At 34.4% G+C, this 13716-nt stretch overlaps 1 protein-coding gene across 1 annotated transcript in view; it reads right to left on the reverse strand.

Moving 5' to 3' along the window:
• Window positions 1-279: 279 nt before the first annotated feature.
• Window positions 280-13716, reverse strand: part of LOC122792817 — a 159927-nt gene continuing 146490 nt past the window's right edge. The window contains exons 4-5 of the mRNA XM_044060379.1: window positions 2183-2452; window positions 280-686 (exon numbers count right to left, since the gene is read on the reverse strand). Coding sequence (XP_043916314.1) covers window positions 553-686; window positions 2183-2452 — 404 coding nt within the window. The 3' untranslated portion in view covers window positions 280-552. The remainder of the gene's footprint in view (window positions 687-2182; window positions 2453-13716) is intronic.

The raw sequence follows: 13716 nt of genomic DNA on the forward strand, positions 1-13716 counted from the left end.
CAAAGGATAAAGTAACTAAATAAACAACAGATGGTACAGGACATCACTGTTGCACACTAGCAAACACACCATTTCTGAGAAAGGTCAGTCACAGCAGCACTACATAGTGATAACAGAATTAAAGAGCTTATTGATACATTGTATCTCCTAAGGTACAAACTGTTACATATTAGGTCTGACGCGGGTGCTTATTACTGCATTATATCTGCATGATGCTAAGAGACTGCAATGTAAAAGGAAGATGTTGTGAACCAAAGATAAAACACAACTTGGTTTGCATCATTTGCATCTCATAGGACTCATTTTTTATTACGTCATGTCACAAGCTCTCAGCAAGATGTCTAATACTTTGAATAAAAAATACACAGACACCAGTCCTGATTTAAAATGCGTAATAGAAGGCAGATTCAGTTACTCGCACAAAACAGATATCATGATTATAGTCAATGCAAAATGCCTGGCAGTGTTGCATATAGAAAAAAGTCAAGGAATGCAAAGGCTTAATAAGAACATCATTTCAATACACCAGAATATTAATGCAGGATCATTTCTTCATGATTGGGACTTTTTAAAAGCTCCATATCGTCTGCTTTGGTATCTCGATTCTACTGCTAAAACAATCATCCAGAGGATTACAACAAAGCCGAGACCAAGCCTGATGGTATTCATAACTGTATAGTCAGTATCTGAAAAAGGAAAATACAATGATAGTAATAAATAAATGTTATTTTCCTGCTACTTTCACACATCCAGAATAAGTATATAGACTGTTTACAAGTGTTATAAACAAATAACAAGTCATGAAAGAAATAGCTAGTTATGGGTCAGCCTAATATGTGTTGTGTTATGTAATAACTAAATGAAAAACAGATAGTGGAGAAAGGCATTATCAAAACTGGATGAGCCTCAGGCATCACACTAAAGATTTATAAGTTGAGAATAAAATACTCCAGGTATAAATTTTCATATGGTTTCTGCTCCTGCATGTCTGCGTAGTGACATCTGCATTCTTTCTCTGAGTCCCCCACCCCATATTGTTTGAAAATCGGCAGACGGTCTGCCTATCTAGGCCCTGGAATTCTTACTCATCTAAATGCCAGGTGCTCTACACATCACTGCTCCTGTCAGTGATCTGGTAGCCTGAATGTTCTTTGGGGTTTCTCATTCACAAAAGGTCATCAAATGAGTGTGCTTGAGGCCTAAGCACCACTATTATCTCAAAAGCTGCCCTTGCCCAGCTGGTCACTTGCAACAACATCCAATCTTCTATCATGCCTTATGGATCACAACATTTCTGCTGAAGATTAGAAACTAGACATTGCTTACTGTGACATTTTTACAGCAGTGTGAAAACTCAACCATGTCTGTGATCCAGGACCACCTGCTTACTTATCTGAAAGTTTGTACAGTTTGTTGGAATTGCAATACTATGGATGAATGATATACTGAGTCATACTATAGAACAGGGGTGTAGCTAGTGTTAGTGATGTAATAGGTAGCACACCTGCATTTAACGCAGAAGACTGTGGGTTCTATTCCCACACCAAGAAGATCAAATGCTGACACTGTAATGCAGCATCGAGGGGGGTACTCCTGATTGTGCCGTCCTTCGGATGAGATGTTAAACCAAAGCCCCATCTGGTTGAGTTGGTGGTAGCTCAGGTGGATGTAAAAGATTCCATGGCACCTGCTGAAAAGAGTAGGGGAAGTTCCCCAATATCATGGCTAAATTTCCCCTAGTAGTATAAACCAAATTGGGGACTTATCTGGTCAATAAAAGATAGATAAAATAAATAGTACAGGATCTAATGGGACATTGTTCTGGATGGCTCCTCAACCCACAGCTGAGGGGTGCCAGACCAGGGAATGTCATCAGGTACTAGATGAGCCAGCTATGGCTATGCTGCAGAAAAAATACTCATTTTAGTAATCCTTTAAACTATGAATTTTGGAGGTGTAGAAGTAGAGACAGAGGCATTCCTTAGCATAATCTGTTTTATATTTCTGTGCTTACCTCAGGCAGTGGGATGTAACCTATACTTTTGCTGCTGTCTGTTAGCAAATTCTGTGAATGTTACAAAATTCCAAGCTATAGATACTTTCAGAAAAGCATCATTTCAGCATACAATGCAAAATAATGGCATAACCCGTAATGACAACAAATCCTAATGACAGCACTTACACTTTCCTCCTTTAACAATACCAGAACTGTTGCGAGTCCATTTTGATGGGTTTTCCGTATAACATAGACAACTGAAGTTACTGCCAGTAGGTAGGTCAGCGACATGAAAGGAAACACGATCAGTACTATTATACTCTGGAAAGGCATCTCGTATTTGCTGACCATTTTGATACAAAATGCACATCTGGTATTGGTAGCTTCTGTTTTTACTGGCACATACAATCTTAGCCTCATTTTCAACCAATTGTATTTCTGGCTCATCCACCTGATCTGTAGGGATAAAAAAAAAGACTGTTAGCAAACTTCATCAGTAAGTTGTAAGATAAATAATGAGATACAGATATTATACCGCGGGGATTTTTAAATAATGTCCCTAGTCTGTTAAACATGCTATTAAGACACCAAAATATGCCAGACTCTGCCAATTCACTCAGTGGGCTAACTGACCTGATCAACACTTTAATTATGTAAGGGTTTCCTCTGTCCTTAAAATATGAAAGTAGTGAAATGTTATCATTTGAAATGCATTTGTGTAATACTTTTAAAGATAAAAAGCTGCAGGTATGCAGTAATAGGTATAGTACTGTCATGCAATGTGCTTCTTGCGTGGTGAAGGATCACAGACACTGAAACTATAGTTCCCATGAATACCAAGAAACTGCAGACTTATGGGAACTTATAAGTGCCACTGCATACAGTGGATGCTTAAGACTTCTAGTAAAACATATAGAATCTTCTTCAAGCAGACCTTGGCAAAAGCTGTTATATGAGATACTACCTCACTAAACTCTAACCCACTACTTCATTTTTTAAATGTATGCCTGCATTTCTGGGTATGCTAGAACTACTGTTGGCAGAGATTATACATATATATATATATATATATATATATATATATATATATATATATATATATATATATATATATACATATGCACACACACACACACACACACACACACACACACACACACACACACACACACTATATATATATATTTATAAAATATAGACTAAACAATGAGAAACTAGAACAATGTACAGTAAAGTCACCCAGATTGGTCCAATAATAGTAGTAGAAGCAACAGAACTAATAAAAAAGAATTTTCAAGCATATTTAAATATGTTACCCATACACATGTAACAACGTATGAATGGTAGAAAGAGATAGGTCTGGGTACAACAAAAGTGCTAAGAAAACCACTCATGGCAAAGTATAAACAATTGAATCAATACTGATCTCACTGCACACACACACACACACACACTATATATATATATATATATATATATATATATATATATATATATATATATATATATATATATATATATATATATATATATATATATATATATATATATATATATATATATATATATATATATACACATATATATGTATAGACAGATATACATATAGACATATATATGAAGATTATGAGATATTGATATATATATATAGTCATTTCTTTGGTATATGTTCGTAGGTGCTTACTGGGTTAATGACCACAAGGGCCTTTTTAAGCATAGCCATGAATCCAAAAGCTCTGACAAGTTCTGATACCCTTGATGAGTGTAAGCAGGGGCTTCGGAGATGAAACATTTACAAGCTAGAACCTGGGAGATGAACCATTTACAAACTGCCTGTGTCCATTAGAGACATGGGGTCCAAAAGAGGGATGAATTTCCTGATCCCCATCCCGTTGTCCAAGATGAACTTGAATTGGGTTAGGGAGGAACTCTGCTTCACATGGGTGGAGAGCCTGTTCCAAAGACGGATAATCTCTGGGATATCTGTCTCTCCAGCAGGTCCTATTTTTATCACAGTCAATGTTCAAGTCCTTAGAATGGGTAATTCGGGTGCTGTTTATTTTACAGATATGCAGGAGGTCCATCAGAATGGGGTCTGACAATGCCCTGCTTGTCAGGCATAGATCTCCACTCAAAAGCCTGTAGGAGACAGAATACAGGGATAGAAGCTTGAGGCGGTCTGCATAGCATATTTTACTTAAGCTCTGTATTATTTTAGTGAGGAATTATTTGTGTGTTCCATTTGTTGGATATGCCTGGTTAGGTACATACCAAAGGAGGCATTGTACTCAATGACAGGTCTGATGAATGCTAATACAGAGGAACAATTATTTCCTTGCACTTAGATGCCATACGTTTCTTTACAAGTTGCACAGAAGGATTTCCTCACTACTGTAGACACGTGATGGTCAAAGACAAGATTACTATCTAAGTGTGTCCCTAAGTCACTGACTACACTTGTATATTTGTAAAGACATCTAAGGCAGTGAGAAGGCTCACTAAATCAGTACTAAATACAAAAGGTAAATCAGTTCCAATTTTCGATTTTCCTACCCGATTACAATCTCCTTCCAAATGCATTATCAGCTTAACTAAAATCAGAATGCTTGTTATCTTGGAATATACAGCCATACTAGTCTTGGTTAAAGATGAAATAGCACTTCTTTACTGTGTCATGTTTTCTATACAGTGTGATTTATTTAGTTTGGTAGTTAAATATTTGCTTGTTTATTTATTTATCTGCAAAAATAATTTAAGAATCTATGGCAGGTATTATAATTTAATTATATACAGTAAGCTTACTAAAAGTCCTAAGAATAGTCCAAAGCTGAACAGGATAGTTGATCACACTTTTCCACTGCACAGACAATGCAATATTCTTACATTAATATCTATTTCATTATCATTTTTACATGACTTTTATTCTAAGTACAATGTTGTTAAAGACTCTGTAAACTGCTGTTTGGACTCTCTTTTTCTGAATTGTTCACGTAACTCAACCCAAAACAGCTCGGTCTTCACTGCTCCACATCAGAGCTGTTAAAAGTCATATTCCAACAAAATCAAATTGAAGCACCTGGGCCAAGTAGCCTGATTACATAAACATTACCAGAAAATGGAGGAAAATCTAGAAAGCCTACGATTATTCTGGCAAGCGTAAGGAATTTTTGTAACAACCACATGTTGATCAATATTTGATGCATGAATAATTGATTTTTATAACCATAATACTGATCTCACTGCACACACACACACACACACTATATATATATATATATATATATATATATATATATATATATATATATATATATATATATAAAATATATATATATATATATATATATATATATAAAACAATATATATATATATATGGTTCTACCTGACATAATCGAAACCACACAACACCGACAACCACATCACCGACACCACATATTCGACAGTCCATAAACACGAAACCACACATAACCGACAACGAAATAACCGACGGTACACAAACACGAAACCCCATACAAAACAAAACACATCCCCATTCCACAAACCACACACACAACACAAGCACACCAAAATCCTTACAAGCCCACACTAAACCTTACCCTAACCCTAAGGTCCGTCACTATCGCACACTTACCTACCCGCTCCTAACCTAACTCACTTAACCCGCCCTATCGCCTTCCCTAACCCTAACTCACTTAACCCGCCCCTATCGCCCTAACCCTAACTCACTTAACCCACCCTATCGCTCCTAACCTAACTCACTTAACCCACCCCTATCGCTCCCTAACCCTAACTCACTTAACCCACCCCTATCCCCACAGACCGTCAATCTCCACACTTACCTGCTCGCACCCCTAACGTCCGTCACTACCGCATACTCACACAGCCTTTCCCATGTCGGCATCCTCGGCGTTGGTGTTGTCATCCGTCGTGGTCGGTCTTCTGCATTGTCGATGTTCTGCAACCCGCGATTCGGCCGGTCTTCTTCGCTTCGATCTTCTGGAGCTCCGGATTCCGATGTCGGTCTTCTCAGCTGTCGACGAAGTCAGGTAGAACCATATATATATATATATATATATATATATATATATATATACATATATACATATATATGTATAGACAGATATACATATAGACATATATATATATATATATATATATATATATATATATATATATATATATATATTTATGAAGATTATGAGATATTGGTATATATAGTCATTTCTTTGGTATATGTTCGTAGGTGTTTACTGGGTTAATGACCACAAGGGCCTTTTTAAGCATAGCCATGAATCCAAAAGCTCTGACAAGTTCTGATACCCTTGATGAGTGTAAGCAGGGGCTTCGGAGATGAAACATTTGTTAGATTTTATGAATATAAATCTGAAATTAATTATGTTGTAAATATGCTGAAAGAAAAGGCTTGCTTAAATGCAGAAACAAAGTTTAAGTAAAATGTGATCAGCAGTCATACTAAATGACCATGGCTTGGAAAAGGAATCTGCTGAATGGACATTATTCCCTTACAGACTCAAAGCAGGATATGTATGCAAGAACAAAAATGCAAAATCTGCTTTTAAAGAACAATGACATGTTTTTCTGCATGGAAAATCAGGATATGACATAAGAACAGATGTACTTTTATACAAAGATCCAAATAAAATACAGGATGTTCACACTGTCAGAAAAGCTGATCTCTGACAATGTGTTTTCTCAAAATATGTTTTTCTTCATAAAAAACAGGATATGCTTATCAGCATTGACATAAGAACACATGTTTCTATACACAGATTCAAACAGAATACAGGACAATGTGTTTCCTCAAAAATATGTTTTTCTACATGGACATCAGGACACTGTTACAGGATATTCACACTGTCAGAAAAGCTGGTCTCTTACAAGACATTGTTAAACAAGGAAGTTTAGTATTGCTTCTACAGGATAAGCAATTCTCCAAAATATGTTTAAAAAGAGTATATAAAGAGCTGTATAAATCCAGTTGTTTAGGGATATGGTAGGAACACATTTGGTGTTCTGAGGTAAATGTTATATCTCTCACATCATCTGTACTATATGAGAAGTAAAGTTGGAACAGTACTTTTAAGCTGCAACGTTTGTCCAGTTTTATTTATTATAAAAGTTATTGGTTACTGCTCTTAAAGACAAGTGCTGCAAAGTATATTCTCTCATCAGTGTATATTCTGCAAGTTTCTGTATGCAACAGACTGTGAATGCAAATATAATCAGACTTTGAATTTTAGCAAGAATCCAGCCAGCAAGACTGAGTGTCTTAAGAACACTGCAGATCCATCACACCAAGCAAGAAGCAAGTAAGAGCCATATAATATTTTTTCAATGGCGAGGCAGCTGAGTGACTAGCACCATATAATTTTTTCAATGGCAAGCTAGTCTGCATTTGAACCTACAATCTGCATTCAAACACAGGAGGAGTGATGGTAAGCCCTGCAGAGGGTCACTTCAGTTAAATTGCAGTAACTAACATTTGTACGTATGTGTCAATTCTGAACAGAAGTATTCCAGTTTATGCAGCTTGCAGTAGTAAAGTTTTTTAGACGTCTACAATCCGGAGTGAGACTAGTTCAAGAAATTCGCAGTGCCATAAATTCTTCAAGAAAAGGGGGATATCCACTAGCCCATCAGTCCACTGCCTGTTGTGCTTTCCCAGCTTCTCAAGTGACTTTGAAAAATTTCCAGCCATTTGCAATAGCAGCCTGATCACCTGTTTTCTTGCTAACTGGTAAGACTTTTCTGTGTCACATATTTAGTGTGGATGGTGTTAAAACAGTTTGTATATTCTTAAGAGAGTTTTATATTCTTAAGACAGTTTGTATATTCATATATAGTTTCTGTATTCCTAGACAGGTTGTATATTACTAGATAGTATGGATATTATTTATAATTCATGCAGGAGTAAACCAAACTTTAGTAAATTGCTATGTTGGTATACACAGCACATTAGTAAATGTAAACCCTTATTAGGGCAGGTTGATAGTAAGGCATTATGCAAATGTATTACAATATTTGACTGGTATCTCAAAGAAAATCATGTGAAATATGACAAATGTTTATTGTGTGATTCAACAAAAACTGCATTTTGTGTATTATGTCATGAAATAATATTGCATCATATTGCTAAAAAAATAGACTGTAAAGACAGATCTGAAGAATTAACTAAGGGTAAAGTGTTTCCATTACATTCTGATGTTGAACAGTTATGTCCTGTCACCACATGTGAGTCAAATCATTTACTGATAGAACCCCTAGTACATTTTGTTACAAAGGAATGTAGTAAACTTCTAAAAGACAGACACAATGAGTTCAGGAAGCTTAGACAAGTTATACATATATCTTTTCAAAAATACATAGGAGTTTCAGATTCAGCAGAACAGGCTCCTGAGACATATCAAGCAGACTATAAGGAAATTTAACAGAAGTTGCAGGATAAAGGAAATAAATTAGCTGAACTGACAGAGACTGGGAACTTCCTGCATACACAGCTAATCTGTGCAAAAGAAATATATTTTATAATATGTTTATGTTTTGAAAATGGTTAAACATACATGGTAGGATGGTAGGATCTGATGTCTGGACAAATCATTCTTAAATGTTTTACTTTCATTCAGTTAAAGCAAGACATCTATCAGTACTGCAGTAAAGTAAAGCATAGGAATGCCATTCATTAGCATAGTCAAAAAGGTAAAACAAAACTGTTCTAGTGTATAAAAATTAAATAAAAATAGTTAATAAGAATAAAGATTTAAAGTCACAAGACTGACATGCTTGTATAAAGATATACATATACAAGACAGACATGCATGTGTGTTCTTTTCATCTAGAGTACATCTGTTACAATACACAAGAATAACAGGCAGACAACAGCAAATATAAATATAAATGTGTTGGTTAAGCTAATATCTATTTTGTTTTTTACAATTTGTTTATAATTATGTAGTAACACCAAACAGTTAAAGTTCTGAATTTTAAAAATAAATAAAATCACAGATGGTATTAGTCAAACAGTTTTTGTAAAATTAATGGCAGGACAGTTAAATAGTTAAATAAATAATAATAAAAAAAATACTGAAATCCATGTAAGGTAATTGTAAAATGATGTCTATTTATGTTGTATAAATGCATAGTTATGCAAATCACAATCACATTAAAGGAAAAATGCCAAAAGAATTAACTATAGTTTACAGAGTATGAAATGTGAGCTCAGACCTTCCTAGACTGAATGAATAGTTACAGGAAATGCTGGAAAGATAAGATAAACAACAAGACTGATTGCCAGATAAGTAGCTTGAGTTTTTCTAAAGCATCATTGTTATTTTAACATAATTGTTAAAATGTTTACAGGCAACACTATTTGGTAATTGTAATAAAATGCCACAATTGTGTATAGATGTCACTGATAATCTGTTTGCAAGTAAATGTTAAAAGGACAAAAAAAAAAACTCAGTTGTATCAAGTACAGCCAGCAAATGGGCTATAGTATATATACAGTTCAAATCAATTGTGCAGGAGAATGTAAATGCCTACTAGTGGTAGTAAACAGCAAAAGCTTTATAAAAAGTTATCAAGTCAGACAAAAGTTCATAATTTAATAAAATAAATGTATAACCATAGTGTTAGGCTAACATACATTCTATTTTCACAGCATAGGGCAGGTAAACAGTGCTGAAGTACTACAGGGGGAGGGGTACTTTCTCAGTTTTACACTGACTGTATAAGAGGGAGGGGCACTTTCTCAGTTTTACACTGACTGTATAAACAGACTGACAAGGGTCTGAAATAAAGCTACATAAAAATAAATAATAAGGGTCTAAAATAAAGCTACAGGAAAAAAATATATATATATTTCATTCATTCTTGACAATACTCTTTTAGGTAGAGGGAAAAACAGGTATTAGTGTATTAGAAATACTGGTAAACTGGATTAAACCTGACAGGATAAGATATTTTACAAGTTGTTAATAGCTATCATAATGGTTATTATTTTATTGTTTAGAAAAAACAAGAGATGATTTAAAATTGCTTTATTAAAGCTGTACAAGAGAGAATAAAGATATGCAAAAATGCATAAATGTTTCTAATAGCAAGAATGGTCACTATTTTTAATATGTTTTTGGCAAGAATATTTTTAATTGCTGAGTATGTAGTTTAAAATAACAGGACATATGGATATGGTATCAGTTCCACTAGATATTTCTAAAGAGACAAACATTTTCCAAGATTTTGCTTAATATTAATGTGATTAAATTTGTAAGATTAGACTAAATGTACTTTATAGTCATTGTATGCAGAAGAATTCAGTACAAATGATAGTCTTTGTATGTACAAATGCAGAAGAATTCAGTACAAATGAGATTAATGTCTAGTAATAAATATGTGTGAAAAACCATATTTAATAAAAAGTGGGTCCAGTATACCTAGTAAATTGAAATGCATAAATAGCAAACAATCTGTGTAAATACATACTGTACGGGATACATCGTAATAAGTTCAAAAGTAATTTGTCAAGTTGTAATATCATTGGTTTTACCCCAGTAAAATAACTGCTTTCAAATATTTATTATCTAAGCCCAGTTCAGTACTTTATCAAGATGTTAATGGGCAGTTCAAAGACATGACCACAATGTTATGGTTAAAATGACATTGAAATTGTGTGTTTTCAGCAGTGTATAAATGCTTGCAGTAGCACATGGTTACTGTCTCTTTAGTTAATTCAACAGTTGCAAAGAGTTAATGAAACCGTTCTAAGTCATAAATGAAATTCTATGATTGCAAAAGAATAAATTGATCAAGTTAAAAAAATAAATAAATAATAACATTAAAGCAGACACAGCTCATAACTGATAAAATATTTTCACAGAATGGTCTGCAAAGAAAAAGTTGTTAAATACATTCAGTTTTGGTAGTAATACTTTAATATCATTGTATTAACTATGTAAAATTGCATTTTGATTTGTTGTATCAAACTAAAGGTTTGTTTCTTAATGTATTTTCTATATAAAATGTTTTGAGTATGTTTAAAAACAGAGGGAATTGTTAGATTTTATGAATATAAATCTGAAATTAATTATGTTGTAAATATGCTGAAAGAAAAGGCTTGCTTAAATGCAGAAACAAAGTTTAAGTAAAATGTGATCAGCAGTCATACTAAATGACCATGGCTTGGAAAAGGAATCTGCTGAATGGACATTATTCCCTTACAGACTCAAAGCAGGATATGTATGCAAGAACAAAATGCAAAATCTGCTTTTAAAGAACAATGACATGTTTTTCTGCATGGAAAATCAGGATATGACATAAGAACAGATGTACTTTTATACAAAGATCCAAATAAAATACAGGATGTTCACACTGTCAGAAAAGCTGATCTCTGACAATGTGTTTTCTCAAAAATATGTTTTCTTCATAAAAACAGGATATGCTTATCAGCATTGACATAAGAACACATGTTTCTATACACAGATTCAAATAGAATACAGGACAATGTGTTTCCTCAAAAATATGTTTTTCTACATGGACATCAGGACACTGTTACAGGATATTCACACTGTCAGAAAAGCTGGTCTCTTACAAGACATTGTTAAACAAGGAAGTTTAGTATTGCTTCTACAGGATAAGCAATTCTCCAAAATATGTTTAAAAAGAGTATATAAAGAGCTGTATAAATCCAGTTGTTTAGGGATATGGTAGGAACACATTTGGTGTTCTGAGGTAAATGTTATATCTCTCACATCATCTGTACTATATGAGAAGTAAAGTTGGAACAGTACTTTTAAGCTGCAACGTTTGTCCAGTTTTATTTATTATAAAAGTTATTGGTTACTGCTCTTAAAGACAAGTGCTGCAAAGTATATTCTCTCATCAGTGTATATTCTGCAAGTTTCTGTATGCAACAGACTGTGAATGCAAATATAATCAGACTTTGAATTTTAGCAAGAATCCAGCCAGCAAGACTGAGTGTCTTAAGAACACTGCAGATCCATCACACCAAGCAAGAAGCAAGTAAGAGCTATATAATATTTTTTCAACATTTACAAGCTAGAACCTGGGAGATGAACCATTTACAAATTGTCTGTGTCCATTAGAGACATGGGGTCCAAAAGAGGGATGAATTTCCTGTTCCCCATCCAATTGTCCAAGATGAACTTGAATTGGGTTAGGGAGGAACTCTGCTTCACATGGGTGGAGAGCCTGTTCCAAAGACGGATAATCTCTGGGATATCTGTCTCTCCAGCAGGTCCTATTTTTATCACAGTCAATGTTCAAGTCCTTAGAATGGGTAATTCTGGTGCTGTTTATTTTACAGATATGCAGGAGGTCCATCAGAATGGGGTCTGACAATGCCCTGCTTATCAGGCATAGATCTCCACTCAAAAGCCTGTAGGAGACAGAATACAGGGATAGAAGCTTGAGGCGGTCTGCATAGCATATTTTACTTAAGCTCTGTATTATTTTAGTGAGGAATTCTTTGTGTGTTCCATTTGTTGGATATGCCTGGTTAGGTACATACCAAAGGAGGCATTGTACTCAATGTTAGGTCTGATGAAGGTTAATACAGAGGAACAATTATTTCCTTGCACTTAGATGCCATACGTTTCTTTACAAGTTGCACAGAAGCATTTCCTCACTACTGTAGACACGTGATGGTCAAAGGCTAGATTACTATCTAAGTGTGTCCCTAAGTCGCTGACTACACTTGTATATTTGTAAAGACATCTAAGGCAGTGAGAAGGCTCACTAAATCAGTACTAAATACAAAAGGTAAATCAGTTCCAATTTTCGATTTTCCTTCCCGATTACAATCTCCTTCCAAATGCATTATCAGCTTAACTAAAATCAGAATGCTTGTTATCTTGGAATATACAGCCATACTAGTCTTGGTTAAAGATGAAATAGCACTTCTTCTTTACTGTGTCACGTTTTCTATACAGTGTGATTTATTTAATTAGGTAGTTAAATATTTGCTTATTTATTTATTTATCTGCAAAAATAATTTAAGAATCTATGGCAGGTATTATAATTTAATTATATACAGTAAGCTTACTAAAAGTCCTAAGAATAGTCCAAAGCTGAACAGGATAGTTGATCACACTTTTCCACTGCACAGACAATGCAATATTCTTACATTAATATCTATTTCATTATCATTTTTACATGACTTTTATTCTAAGTACAGTGTTGTTACAGACTCTGTAAACTGCTGTTTGGACTCTCTTTTTCTGAATTGTTCACGTAACTCAACCCAAAACAGCTCGGTCTTCACTGCTCCACATCAGAGCTGTTAAAAGTCACATTCCAACAAAATAAAATTGAAGCACCTGGGCCAAGTAGCCTGATTACATAAACATGACCAGAAAATGGAGGAAAATCTAGAAAGCCTACGATTATTCTGGCAAGCGTAAGGAATTTTTGTAACAACCACATGTTGATCAATATTTGATGCATGAATAATTGATTTTTATAACCATAAGGTGTAATTTTTGAATGTCATGCTCAAAAGATAAAAATGTTATTCATAGCAGCTCAAGATAACAAACCACATACATTTTGGTTTACAATCTCAAGGAAAAAAGTAGGAGATACAGAACAAGTAGTTTCTGAAGTACAGAAAAAGAAATAGATGTGCATCTTGTTACCAGTAATAATGATGTAGTTATAGCTAGTGGCCTGCTTCATGAAAGGCACA

This window comes from Protopterus annectens, chromosome 2.part0 (genome assembly GCF_019279795.1).
Source record: "Protopterus annectens isolate FY-2018-M chromosome 2.part0, PAN1.0, whole genome shotgun sequence".
NCBI classification, from domain to species: Eukaryota; Metazoa; Chordata; order Ceratodontiformes; family Protopteridae; genus Protopterus; species Protopterus annectens.